The following is a 14111-nucleotide window of genomic DNA, read 5'->3' on the forward strand; positions in this document are numbered from 1 at the left end:
TATAAAACAGGTATGAGAAGGTTTCTAAATAAAGATTGCACATTAAACTGTAACAATACTTATTGGAAGTCCTAAAAAAAACAAACTGATGAAGTTAAAGATTATGAAAACAGTAATAAATCAATAAATAAATCTCGCACAGCTGATATTTAAAGTAACTGGTATTAACAGCTGCTTGTAACAGATGTAACAAAATTAGATTTTTTTCCTATTCTACCTGTTTAACATAAGGTGGTTATCATTGCTAATTATCAACATGTCACGCACAATACATTGATTATTCAAGCAATCATGACACCCATTTAATGATGAGAATATGAAAGTAAAGAATAAAAGACTTTTAAAGCAAATGTCCTAAAACCTTATTGCCATACAAAAGATTGGCAGAAGCACTTGGCATGTTTTTTGGGTCTTAGGAGTTTATCACAGTAGTTAACTCTGAATGCACAGAAGTCTAGAAACAGCAGTAAATACATGTAACCTGGTTTCTTGAGAGATATTTCTAATGTATTCATATGTACGGTGGATGGTAATTTATTCATGAGTGTGTTTACGTGGGCAATGACGCATATCAATGCATAACTATATTTAAAATACCTTGAACAGGATAACTAAGACATCAATTGGGACACTGCGGTATTGGCTTATTTAATATCAGCTTGTGGTGCTTTGGTTTTCGACGAGCATCACTTCCATGGTCATTTAAAAATATTCTGTTTATATGAATATAGAGACATTCGTGATTAGGATTCATTTAACTTAAATACATTAGTTAAAAAAACAACACCTTTATAGGAATATGAGTTTATATTGGGAATACTGTGTGCATGTAAACCCAGGCTGTGTGTGCAGTTAGAGGTAGCTTCCCCAAACTAAATACAGATAAATTTACACTTCTACCCTTTTTAGGATTTTAAACTAAACAAATATTACTTTTCTTTTACATTTGCCTTCTCAGATCCTACAGATCCTGCAGTCCTACAGGAGGCAGCTACGTTATTTTATGGGCTACTTTGCAAAGACTGAAAGAGATAACACAAGATGTGCTGTGTCTCAGGAGAGTACAGTTAGAACTACAGTTCCCTTGGTCTTTTTCAGGATGTCCACAGCTTCAGCGTGAGTCATGCCCTCCAGACAGTGTCCATTCACAGCAATGATCTGATCTCCACGTTTCAGCCTGCCGTCCTCTATGGCCGCCCCCTGCAGAACACAAATGTGCAGATCAGAGATTATAAGGTGTTTCCACTGTTAACACAACACTGACAGATGCAGACAAAACCCAACAAAAACACGACTGTAATCACTGAAAGAAATGTCTTTCTAAATTTAATCCTGTTTAAGATATTAAACATCTAAACAAGATGTAAAATGTAATAACATAGCACTATTACAATACATTATAAAGGGTGCAACACATTTAACCAATGATGTACTCAGAATTATAGTATATATAGAAAGTTATAGCATATTTAAATCATTACTCATTCACCAGCTGTTAATGCCTTAAGCCTTTTGAGGTTTATAATCATGGCATCCTACCTTTGTGCCCATGTCTCTTATATGAACGAACACACAGACATTGCTAGTATAACTGAACTCCATGCTGTGCTGAGATTACATTTCTGAATCCCAGGTTCCCCAGGAAAGATTTCTCCCTGGAGGTGGTTCTCTCACCTTGTTGAAGACGGTTTTGATGTAGATCGGCAGGTCTCCATGCGGGCTGCCGAACCCTCCGACGATGCTGAAGCCCAGGCCTGATGAGCCTCTCTCCAGAGTGATGGTCTTATACATGCGAGCACTGCAGAAATAGAATGGAAAACAATCTGTTGCTGGGCCTGCAAGTGTACAAGATTTTGAGAGCAAGTGTTGCAACTGAAATATACAGTGTGTGTGTGTCTGTGTGTGTCTGTGAAAGGAGTATCTTATCTCACCAGGACAGACAATAGGTGAGAAAAGGGTGAATAGGTGAATTTCTACTGTGCTGTATTTTGTGTGTGGTGGTGTGAATGTTGTGAATCCCAGAATTCTCTTTTGTTTTCAGAATTAAAATACAACATTTAACCTTAGGGTTGGGTTGCATGCTTTGCACAAAGGGTTGCAGCAGATTTAGGACATATTTACCAATGTTTCTTGAATAAACAGTGTTATTGTCATGAAGAAATTAAATACAAAAATTGTTCTGTGGCATTTTTAGATGAAAACAACCTAAAAATCAATTGAAAACAAAACAAAATACAAGAAACACTGCAGCTTCTTGTGGTCAAAAGAAAATTCATCCCAATGCTTCTCACAAAGAGGCTGCAGGTTCTCATTATTGTCAAGTAGGACCAGTGTCTGGCTTTGTCCTTATTCACTAAATAACCAAGAAAGGAACCAAAGTAAGATTGTGCAACAGCAGGCGAATGTCAGGAAACCGATCCTCACCGGAGGTTGTTGTGAAAGCGGGGCAGGCTCTCGGACTGGCCTGATGACTGGGCATGCACATCATTGTTTTCCTTTGTGCTGCACACTCCAGAACCCGCTGTCACCTACATATACACACATACAAAGTTTCACAAAGTTTTTTTAATAAGTAAAAATGGAGATAGACAAACATATTTCTAAAGCTCTTAACTGAGTCAGCTATGAACTAGCTGGACAATAATCTGAAATCCTACTGCTGTAATAAAACTGCCATGATTGTCTTCATGTTAATACAGAGGGAGTAATACAAATATAAATCTGTTTGAAGTTTTTCTTTTTTCTTACACACAGTGTACTTGTCAAGAACAATTGACATTCAGTTCCTTACAAATACCTCTTTTTCTCTCTTACAACAAAAATCGTTCTGAAGGCTTATTAACATGAAGACAAACAGTGTGAAATCAGTGCCAGACACACTTTTGTCTCAAAATTACAGTATTGCATTCAAATGCAAAACACTGATAATGAATAGATGACTGAAACTATAAACTATCTCATTTTTATTCCTTGTCAAACACTTTGAGTTTGAGTTGTTTTTTTTATGTTAAATTATATCTTGCTGAGTAATAATGACCTAGAGGAAGCAAGTGACAACAACACTCAACTTAAAGTTGCTGATGTTATTGCAACTGTGTGCCTCACAGGCATTATAGATGAACTGCTGTATGTCTCACTGTGACATTACCTGCAGACTGATGGTTCCGGTGGCGTTCTTCAACAGGACTCCAGCTTGGACATGAGTCATTCCCTCCAGGGACACATCATTGATACTGAGGATCCTGTCTCCTGTCTGATTGAGACATACAAACAAACTTGTAACTTTTATTGACTTACAGAACATTTACTTCCTGGAGACATAGCACTACACAACTAACCCCAACCCTTACCTTACTTTAACTTTTTAATATGTCTATGATATTGTTTGAGACACAATATTTCTATGTAAACTTAGATCAAGTAGGCTTACCCGTTCTATTGCAACCCTTATGTTGCCAGTGCCTAATTAATATGCATCTTGTAATATGCTAATTAATATGCATCTGTGTGTGCTTCAATTTTATTTTACCGTAAAAAAATATCTTAACCCTAAGATCAAGTCATTACACTTAAATAAATGCTTAACAATGTGAGCACTGACTTTTTGACCCCATACAGGAGTCGAGTCCTTATGATGCAATGACAATAACAGGTCTTTCCCAACACACACACAACACACACACAACACACACACAATACACACACACACACACACACACACACAGGCAAGTATAACGACACTCCCCACCTGTAATTGCTGTGTTTTGGCAGCCAGTCCATTGGTATCCATGGTAGCAATAAAAAGAGGTACGTTGCCATGGGGACTGCCCACTCCTCCTGCTACACTGATGCCCAGGGAGTCACATGGACCCTGTGGTGACAACACACACACACACACACACATTATAGACATGTTAGACATTGCCTGTGAATCACATGGCAGATTCAGCACATGACACAAACACCTAATGTTGTGTAAGCCTGGGGTCCAGCCAGGTAAGGAGGTAATGGATACACAGTATGTCTAATTAGGAGTTGGTTATTCGAGGTAAAAGAACAAAAGCTCTTTCAAAATATCGATAGTCAGTTTCTCCAAGGCTGTATTGTGCACTAATAATAACAATTATTGAGTATTATTTCGAGATTTTCTGCCTTACCTTTTGTATTAATACTTTTCTGATGTCAGGGTAGTCTTGAAATGCTGTGGGAGGGGAGGGATATTATGCATTATAATCAGACTGAAAATGTCATAACAGAATTATTTCCACTAAATAATTAACCATCATAAGAGCAAATGCTTTCAGAACATGAGGGCCACTCACAGTAGCTCCCTGTTTTGTCATCTGTCTCCCTCTGGTGGCTGAGTGAAGCATCACATCCACTTGAGGGGGTCAGTGTGGAACAGTTGGAGTCTTCGCTCTGGATAAAACAAAACTTAAAGTACTCCTAAATTCACAAATTACTATTGTTAAAATAGTTTAAAAGAGTAATAGATGAACTATTATAGACAATATTAAAGGGATTGAGCTGGTTAAAGAAAGTCTGGACTCTCAATACAATAGAAATCATAGCTAAATCAAAAAAGGTAAATTCATAACCTGATAACAAACACCTGATAATACATTTTTACATTTTCTTTGATAGACTATCATTAGACAGACATTTGTTGTTAGACACAAACAGCCATGGGCACCAGTTTACCTGGTTCCGCTGTGAGTACTGCAGCCCTGCTTTAAAACGAGCCACCTCCAGTTGGACCGCTCCAGTGCAACTCTAAGAGCGAAGTGACACATATCACATAAGATGATGAATCCATAAGAAAATGTATAACCCACTACTAATTCGTTTATAGATTTTGTATGTGTAAGTGTAAATGTGTCCTGTGTGTCCATGTGTGTGACCTGTAGAAGCTTCTGTGCATATTCCTGTGATGCTGCACGAACATCCTCCCCACTGATTGACAGAATCTGGTCACCTAGCAACAACCTGCCATCTGAATCTGCTACGCCTCCTCTGATGATGTCTGACACAAAGATGCCCGTGTCATTACTGTTGGAAGAAAACAGAGGTCAGAAACGTGTCTATTCCACGCTTATAGAGAGAATTACAGTATGCAACCTTTAAGCCTGCTGTTTTGCATAATGTCACACTGGATTGAGTAAATACATGAAGCTGCATGTCAATCTGCACCTAAACTCTTCAGAAATAATGTGTCCTGTGTGTTCCCTGCAGTGTCACCCTGTGGCCTGGCTCTCTAACCTTTATGGTGATTATTGGATTGGATGCTGTAACAGTGTGTGATTTCATTATGTGTTTATCACACATTATTTTTACAGTAATGATCCCTGTTGCTACAGGGTCCCTGACCCCTAACTCTCACAGTTTACCTTTACAGTATAGTTGTTATACAAAGGCATGTCATTATTACACACCTTTACAAAATTTGAAAGTACTCTAAATAAAAGGATACAAGTATTTTTTTTCTCTCTGAAATGGATCAATTAACAAAAGAGCAAAACAAAAGTTTCTTTTTAAATACCATGAAACACATTATATTTTAAAAAAATCACTTCTGGCATGTATGAAAGTGAATGATATCTGATACTAAATTAAATATAAATATGAAAGATTCTGAAAGAATTTCTGACTTTTTAGCCATATTAAACTGAGCTTCAAAGCATTTTTCATATTTTGAATGATTAGCAGGCAAATAAAAGCAGCTATACTCGCACATCCAGCCTGAAATGTTTGGTTTAGGTCCACAGTAGTGGCATGATTCAATAAATGCATGGCCAACTTATGGCCTATCTATTTCTCATCTTCACAAGGTGCAAGAGGTGAAATGGTAGAAGGTAAATGGACTGCATTTAAATCGGTCTTTTCTATCTTAACGGACAAAGCGCTTTACAATTGTCCTCAGTTGTGAATTCACTGATCCACACCCACACACTGACAAAACAATGGCGACAGAGCTACCATGCAAGGCACTTGTCGGTCCAACGGTCGGTAACCTACTGTATGGTAAAATGCGGTTATATGTACCTGAAGGAAACAAAAAAACATTTATCCTCATCTTTTAGTCAACATTATCAACATACCTCTTCCCCACAGTGGTGAACCCAATCCCCTCTCCAGGACGAGGCCTCAGCTCCAGGCTGAAGACGTCCCACAGGTCCTCCTCCCTGTAGGCCTCCTGGTGCCTGAAGACACACAGGCGAACCCGCTGGGTGGTGAGACGCAGCACGCCAATAGCCTCATCGTGAGTGGCCTGCCGCAGGTCTATACCATTTACCTAGGAGGAAGTGAGAGAGAGGGACACAGGCCATAGTTGTATAATGGGGGTTAGAAGACATTTGAGTAACTGTATTTATATCACAAACGACAAATGGATTTCACTACAACTAATGACAAAGAGTGCTTTATCTTGATAAATAGCTACATTAAGGGCCGTAGCATCAATCTACAAGCAATCTACATGTCATTGCTTTCAACAATCAATGCTTCCTGTTCTGTATGATTTATGCAATGTGTTGTGCATACTGATTTTGCTGCTTTTGTTGTCATTTCAGCATCTTATTGTCTTATGTTTGTATTTCTGAACCTGTCACTTCATTGGTTTTAGAACATCTTGCTTAAGGACTACAGTTTAAAATAAGCCTGGCCAGAACTGGCACATTTACAGAAATGTTGACTAATGTTAATGCACTTATAATAAATGGCAGTTTAACATGGTGGCCTCTGTGGAAGACCAACCATTCCCTATGTAGATAAAAACAGCATTCAAAGGTAACGCAAACACAATGAATCTTATTTTCAGGTGATAAAAGACTAATTAAAACACATCCTTGAATATTACATTATATTTCTACCAATAGATCCTCCTAAAACTTTAAACATATATAGCAACAAGAAACGATTTGCTATGTGAGGATATAGTGGAGTAATGGTGTCCTGAGCAGAGAACGTCATGACCCATTGCCTGTGTTGCTATCCCATTCTATTTTATTTTCTGTTATTTGTTTGCAAAGCATGTTAGTGCATGTGAGTCCCCCCATGTGCAACTAAGGAGATTGACTAAACTGCTGTTTTTTTCATCTATTTCAGTGAATGAAGGATTTACAAAGGGTGAATCATGCAAAGCTACTCTAGTGGAGTCTCTGTATAAGAATACAGAGCTGGAAATGAGCATAATAGGTCAGTGTAAAAAAAAAAAGGACATAATTTGACAGGTGCGTTTGTACACAATCATACATGACATCAGTAGTGGCTATTTTCTCATCTATTTTTGGCCAATTAGTTTATTTCGACCAAACCGACATTTATGATTGTTGGAAACGCTAACAAAGACTGTTTTAGTGACTTTTATTTTATTCTGTCTGGTTTGAAGTGTGTTTTATGATTATCTGCTGGGTAAAATTACTGGTTTTGTCAATGCAGTCTGTTCTGAGATGCTGGTGCTCTAGTGCAACATCTAGTGGTAAGATAATTCCATACATATTACCTTTAAACAACATTATAATAATATAAAGTCATATATGTATAACATAAAAAAAATTACATACATGGCATTTGTTGGACAGGGATGAAATAAAAACACAAGCCTTTAATTTTGATCAGTAAAATTAATATTCATTAGCCCACAAAAATAGTTCTTAGTTGTTGAGTTGGGAAAAAATGAAACAATATGGGGCAATACCATTAGAGTTTTATTAAGTTTTATGACCTAACTATAATCAATTGCCATCAAATCAAAATATATTTGGATAAAAACTTTGACTGATGTCAAATGTGTATATTATGGTATCTTTGTGTGTACCCATAATACCTCTAATATCTGGTCTCCAGACTGCAGCCTTCCGTCTCTCTGTGCTGCTCCTCCATCGTTTACTTCATGGATTATTACTGCCCCCTGGTGTAAAAATCAGAAAACACTTTTATTATTACTGAGAATCCAATGCAGCTAAATGTAATCAAAAGTGCACTGCTTAGTATTTCCAACAACATTTACTTATTTTATAAAACATAGAAAGCCTAAAAAGCTATTTCCACAATACAGCCTAACTTCTTTCACTCACAATGTCTGTGCATATGCATTATACAAGCCCATGTTGCCTAATTTCATGCTATAAATCATGAATATTTAGAATGATTAAAAATTTATTTTATTCTGCCAAACAGTGTTTAAATGAAAATGTTGATGTAAAATATCAACCGGCTGCTCTCACCAGCAGAGTGTCAAATCCTCCTACGATACTGAGGCCAAGGCCTACATTTCCTTTACAGATCTCTATGGTGGTTTCCCTGCCAGCCACGACTGGGCAGCTCAGGGGGTCAGACGTTGCGGGAGCTGATCCTAGCCAATCAGACCGCCCTGTAGGAGAGGTCTGCATTGTATTAAGAGGTGAAGAAGAGGAGGAGACAGGGAGGGTTAGGGCAGAAGCAGGAGACAGAGAGTAAGGATAGGAAAGAGATGTTGGGGGAGGTAGAGAAGATGAGGAGGAGAGACTCTTGGAGCGGCTGATGGAGAGCTTGACAGTGACCCGGTGTTTGAGAATCAAGCTGGAAACCTGAATACAGAGAAGACAGGTGAGTCATAAATCATTAAATCAGCTTGACCTTGAAGTGTGTATTGTGTGTGTGTTTGTGTGTTTGTACCTTGTCCACTGACAGTCCTGCCACAGCTTCATTACCCACTGCTACAATTCTATCTCCAACCTTTATCCTGCCATCCTTAACACACACAGAAACATGAATAAAAAATGGAAGATGAGCAAAATGCATAAAAGCGTATGTAACAGAAGGTTGGGGAGGAAGTGATATAAAAAATCAAACACACCCTCTGGACAAATATCTGAATGCCTGTTGCCTGGGGCCCTACATGAAAGCTTATTAGTACATGCCGACATCACTTTAAAACATGGGAACCATCATCTCAAAGTTAATCTGCTTTAAATATTACCGAGAGCCTAGAGCCATCACATCACAGTTTACAGCGTCATATATTGGACAGTAATGTGGTGCTCATGTGTGCCTCGTTATTCTGATAGATTATTGATTACCAAAGTTACAATCAAGCTATTGAGGCTTGATAGAAAATCTGATGAAATTACATGCAACCTGTGTGCTGAAATCATTCTAAAGTAATGACTAGGATGAGGTGTACTGTGATGAAGGCTCAAGTCACTGTGTCATCTCAGTCAGAAGAAATGCAAAATACAAAAACAATACCCAGAGTATAAAGAGAATAATGGTTGAGAAACAAAATAAGGGCAAGGTTATTTTCAGAAATTTATTTTGGACTGGATTTATTTTGTGTGTAAAATAAACTGAGGTTGTGATAAAATGTAGTGGTGGAATGTAAAGTACATTTACATTTACTTGTATTTGAGTATTCACATTTTGTGTTACTTTATACCTCTACTTGATTACATTTCAGAGGCAAATTTGTACTTTGACAAAATTTTTTGACAGATGTAGTTACTTTCAAGATCAAGATTTTATATATAAAACATTTGACCAGCTTAAAAAATAAGATGCATTGTTATAGGTATATCCAACAATGGATAAAGTAGTTTGGCTCCAATCAATAACTTACAGTTGCTTACACCTCAATGTACCAGTAATAATAATCTAATAATGTAATATAACACTCTGACAAGGGTGCTTCTACTAAAATCAAACTATGACAGCTATTATTAATAATAATTAATATGACAGGTAAGAGAGTAGAATATATACATGCACATATATATGTTATTGAGGAAGATGATGGTAATTATGATGATACTACTGATGATGTCACACCTTACTGGCAGTGCCGTGCTGAATCAGGGACCTGACCACCACTCCTTCCTTTGACTCCTCCTCTGCCAGGCAGAGGCCAAGACCGACGTGATCCTGGAGGGGGATTGAAAAAAATAAAAGGAAAACTTTGAACCAAGAGTTACCAACGCTAATAAACAGTGTTGTATATAAGATCTGTATTTGCTATCATTTTCTCTAGTATCAAGACTGTTTTTGCTACAGTAAGTAGTTTGATACCACTCAACTGGTTGCTTGAACTGAGACATGTGCAGCCGGAGGCCTGACAATGGTTAATGCCAAGATTTACTGATGATACTGCACCTGAGGTAGGATGATGTGCTGGGTGTCTGTGGATAATCCTCCAGGCTCTGCAGAGCTTGTCTGGGAGTCGACTGTGTCCTCACACTCTGTTCTGGATCCCTGGGTCATTTGAGCCATAGCTGCTTTATTCCTAGTACAACAAAAGCAAATCCTGATAAGTTAAAATTTGGGAGAAATGTAAAGGCCACGAAAAAATCCCTCGACATGTCCTACCTGATGAGAATTATCTTGACTTTAGATGGAGCGTTATTGATGATGGTGGACGCATTTTGGTGACTCCGTCCGTACAAGATCTGACCGTTGATCTAGAAGAAAAATCATGTCATGTGCTATCGCCTCATTGATGTTTTACTTCATCCCATCCATCTCAACATTAGTCTGCCATCTTCTTCTCACTTCCCTCCCCCTCTGAGTTGCTCCTCTACCTTAATTTTCCTCATCTTCTCTATTACACGGTTGCTCATTGCAAGAATCCAGCCCAGCAGCAGCCAGCCTTCAAATGGTAATGTGTCGAATAAATCTACTGTGCAGGTTATCAACACTTTCCACTCATCCACCCCTCCTACCCACAACCCACTGCTCTCCGGTTGCTGCTCCCAATTTTGACTATGATATGTTGTCTTTCTTTAGAACACCAACCCGTCTTTGCCCCTGAAAACCCTCCCATCTGTTAATCTCAACCATCCTGTCCCTTACTGTCCCAATTCACTTTCCTCCTTACCTCCAGTAGCTCATCTCCAATCCATATCCTCCCATCTAAACCAGCAGGTCCCTGAGGATCTATATCCGCCACATAGACACTCATGCGGGCCCTGGACCCATCCTTGTTCCCTGTGAGGCTGATTCCCAGGCCATGAGCCGCAGGGTCCTTCTCCAGCTCAATCATATGGAGCTTCCCAGACAGGCTGCCATAACGCTGAAGCATCTTTTCTAGGAGAGAGGCAGAGTTAACAAACGGGAGCCTGTTAGGAGGAGGATATGACGGGTAAGCCAAAAAAAAGTGTGAGATGCTACATGTAATGACTGACACTTCATGTGGAGAGGAAGCATTACACCCTAGAGGAGCTTGTGTGAATGTGTGTTGCTGCAATTTGTCTGGAAGGGATGATGTCAGTCATGTTGAGGGAAATGTGAAGGATGTCTGTGTTTCTGTATAATGCACATAATACAGTATGACTATATGGGGCTTGTGTGTGCATGCTTGTGCCAAGAGAAGAGGTATGTGTGTGTAAGTGCATGGCATGTACTGTATCACTAAAAAACATGACACTAATTATATATATGTAGGTGATTGTGGGTTTCTGTGTGCTTATTAATATTTCTCTGTGTGCATGTCTTTATTCGTGTGTATTGACTTGTGTGTATGCACACAAATATTTGCAGGATTCAGATTTAAATATATGTATATAAGCATGGTCAAGCATAGACTTTCTTACGAGTACAAGTACACAAGCATGTTACACATTCCTGCTAACAGTTTCATGCTATTTGACTGATCTACAGGAGGCGGTACCATGCCAACAAACATAACAGTACAGTAACAGTGACGAAAGAGCCTGCTGAGCCTGCTAGCTAGCAGACATGTTGATGTTAAAAACACAGGTTTCAGATTTTTATTTTTATTTTTTTAACAAAAATTGGCTTTGGATATGTTTCATGAGGAAAACACATTATACACATTTGTTAAACCTCAAGGACTCACACAATGGATTTTGACTGTATACAGAATGTTGTTTGTTTAAAAGAAAACTCCACAGGGCACTTTTAATACTATATGTGCATTGAGCAAACCAAAGAATGGATACAACTAAATAACTTTTTTTGTTGTGCCAAAGGAGAAATTAAAAGTTACATACTGTACAGAAAAAACATGCATAATGTATTCACATTGTAGTTCGGGCCTGGCCAACTGGCTTCACATGAGAATGGCATGAAAATAATCATAGCATATAATGGACCTTTCAGTAATTTAAAATTGTGATAAGTAATTTCTGAATGTGTGACACTCATGATATTTTTATTTTAGAATTTTCTTCTTTAGCTTTTTATTTTATAATGGATGTGTATAGCACAAAGTCTTAATGGAACAGAGGGAATCATGTGATCTGCACTGTGTGACGGTGGCCACTAGACTAATATTGCCACACCGCTCCTGTTCCTGGGGGCTTTGGAGGATCCCTGTGTATGTATGTGTGACGTCTTTATGATGCAGACTTACTCCAGCCAGTGTCATCCTCGTCTCCAGCTGCCATCGTGATTGGTGAGGTGGCAGTTATGGGGCTTCTCCAATCCATTCTATCTGATGTCGACGAAGGTACCTTGGGAGAAGTTTTTGCATTATTGAACAGGCAAAGTTGGAGATGCCTCAGGGGTCCTTCAGGCATGAGTTGGACTATCCCTGGGGCTTGTTCAGTGTGCTTGATGTAGCAGTGAGGAAAAACTGACGAACAGGATGAATTAATAAACACGGTTTTAATGTCAGCTAAAAATAACATGAAAGATGACCAGAATCATGCATTATTTTGCAACCACCTTACAAGTGCAAGGAAAAATAACTTCAAAAGAATGCACTGTCTATTTAGAGAGTTATGCATCTCCACCAAAGAGAAAAACAAAGGGTTTAAATAAACAAGGTAGCTGCATGGGACTTTGAACTACAAGTGTTCTATCTACAAATATGCACGTTAATTACGTTTTTGGAAGTTGGCTTAGTGCAAATGCTAATGCAAGGCAGCTTTTAAGATGCTGCATACCCATGATAGCACTCACACAAATACACACATACACACACACACACACACACACACCCACATGCACGCACAACAATGTACCAACCTTAAAGGGGGTGGGAGTGAAGGGGTTTGTAGGGGAGAGACTAAGGAACAGACCACTGAGAGTCTCTGCGTCCTACGATCATGAGGGGAAACACATATATAGTCCTATACACATTACCATCAAAACAGCAATCCCCCCTAAAAAAACCTTAAAAGCTCTTTCATTCTTTTTGGAATATCATGTAGGTGTTACTGACTCATCATTCTATATATAATATAGTGTATACATAACATTCTCTATACACTACAGCCATACACAGATAAACATTAGTAACTGTGTGGGAACAAAAACTGAGAAAAATGATTTCACATTTTGTCATCTGTTCTAAACGAATCTAAATGCTATACATTTCAGTGAATATAATTTTCCATACTTCTTCTACTTCCATATACTATACTATCATTATCTCAAGGCTGGAGTAAATTTGTACGCCACCATTTTATCTCAGAACAGCAATGTGAAGTTCAGAGTATCTAGTAGATCAGTGTTACCTTGCTGCTGTGTGAGTTGGACTGTGGTGCTGGAGTTAGTCTCTCATGGTTGGTAAGCATAGGAGACTGTGGGCGAAAATCAAGATGTAGAGTAGGCAGATGAATGTCTATATGGCTGTGAGACAGAGATGCTTCAAATAGTGCATCCAATATGTTTTGTTATATGACACTAAATATTCAGTCAAAGATACTCTTGTTCAATAGGCTTTGTTTCCAGAGGACATCATACTGTGATGCTACAAACTCCCACATGCAAGATTTCTGACACTTCTGGAGTGAGAATATAGACTGCACCTTTGCATTTGCAGAGTATTTAAATTCAGTGCGAAGGAATCTGGAGCCTCAAGAGACTCAAATGGTACACAATGTAACATATGCATACTTGCATATATATATTGCACAGTGGATTCTAAGTCAGGAAAAAATAGCTATTTTTTTGGCTGTTTTCTGAAATGCAGTACCTGAGATCTCTGTTGTCCGGACTGGACCAGGAAGATGACAGAGTCTCCAGCCCTGCGGATGGCCTCCACCGCCTGCTCATGGCTGGCATCTCTTAGGTCCACACCACACACCTTGGACAAATCAACACACCCAATAGATACTGGACAAAAAGACAATTTTCTCCACTCTTTCAACTAATGTAGGAGATTGTCCTATCGT

At 38.7% G+C, this 14111-nt stretch overlaps 1 protein-coding gene across 1 annotated transcript in view; it reads right to left on the reverse strand.

Annotated features, from left to right (window-relative positions):
- Window positions 1-1053: 1053 nt before the first annotated feature.
- Window positions 1054-14111, reverse strand: part of si:dkey-92j12.5 (multiple PDZ domain protein) — a 34217-nt gene continuing 21159 nt past the window's right edge. The window contains exons 22-42 of the mRNA XM_035659665.1: window positions 13913-14023; window positions 13452-13517; window positions 12961-13032; window positions 12344-12443; window positions 10847-11055; window positions 10339-10430; window positions 10126-10255; window positions 9805-9897; window positions 8656-8730; window positions 8226-8567; window positions 7826-7909; window positions 6099-6292; window positions 4902-5049; window positions 4702-4773; window positions 4323-4446; window positions 4158-4201; window positions 3749-3871; window positions 3149-3253; window positions 2425-2528; window positions 1675-1798; window positions 1054-1200 (exon numbers count right to left, since the gene is read on the reverse strand). Coding sequence (XP_035515558.1) covers window positions 1054-1200; window positions 1675-1798; window positions 2425-2528; window positions 3149-3253; window positions 3749-3871; window positions 4158-4201; window positions 4323-4446; window positions 4702-4773; window positions 4902-5049; window positions 6099-6292; window positions 7826-7909; window positions 8226-8567; window positions 8656-8730; window positions 9805-9897; window positions 10126-10255; window positions 10339-10430; window positions 10847-11055; window positions 12344-12443; window positions 12961-13032; window positions 13452-13517; window positions 13913-14023 — 2559 coding nt within the window. The remainder of the gene's footprint in view (window positions 1201-1674; window positions 1799-2424; window positions 2529-3148; window positions 3254-3748; window positions 3872-4157; window positions 4202-4322; window positions 4447-4701; window positions 4774-4901; window positions 5050-6098; window positions 6293-7825; window positions 7910-8225; window positions 8568-8655; window positions 8731-9804; window positions 9898-10125; window positions 10256-10338; window positions 10431-10846; window positions 11056-12343; window positions 12444-12960; window positions 13033-13451; window positions 13518-13912; window positions 14024-14111) is intronic.

Source organism: Morone saxatilis, unplaced genomic scaffold, assembly GCF_004916995.1.
Source record: "Morone saxatilis isolate NCDOM2014 unplaced genomic scaffold, NCSU_SB_2.0 Contig17, whole genome shotgun sequence".
Lineage (NCBI taxonomy): Eukaryota > Metazoa > Chordata > Actinopteri > Moronidae > Morone > Morone saxatilis.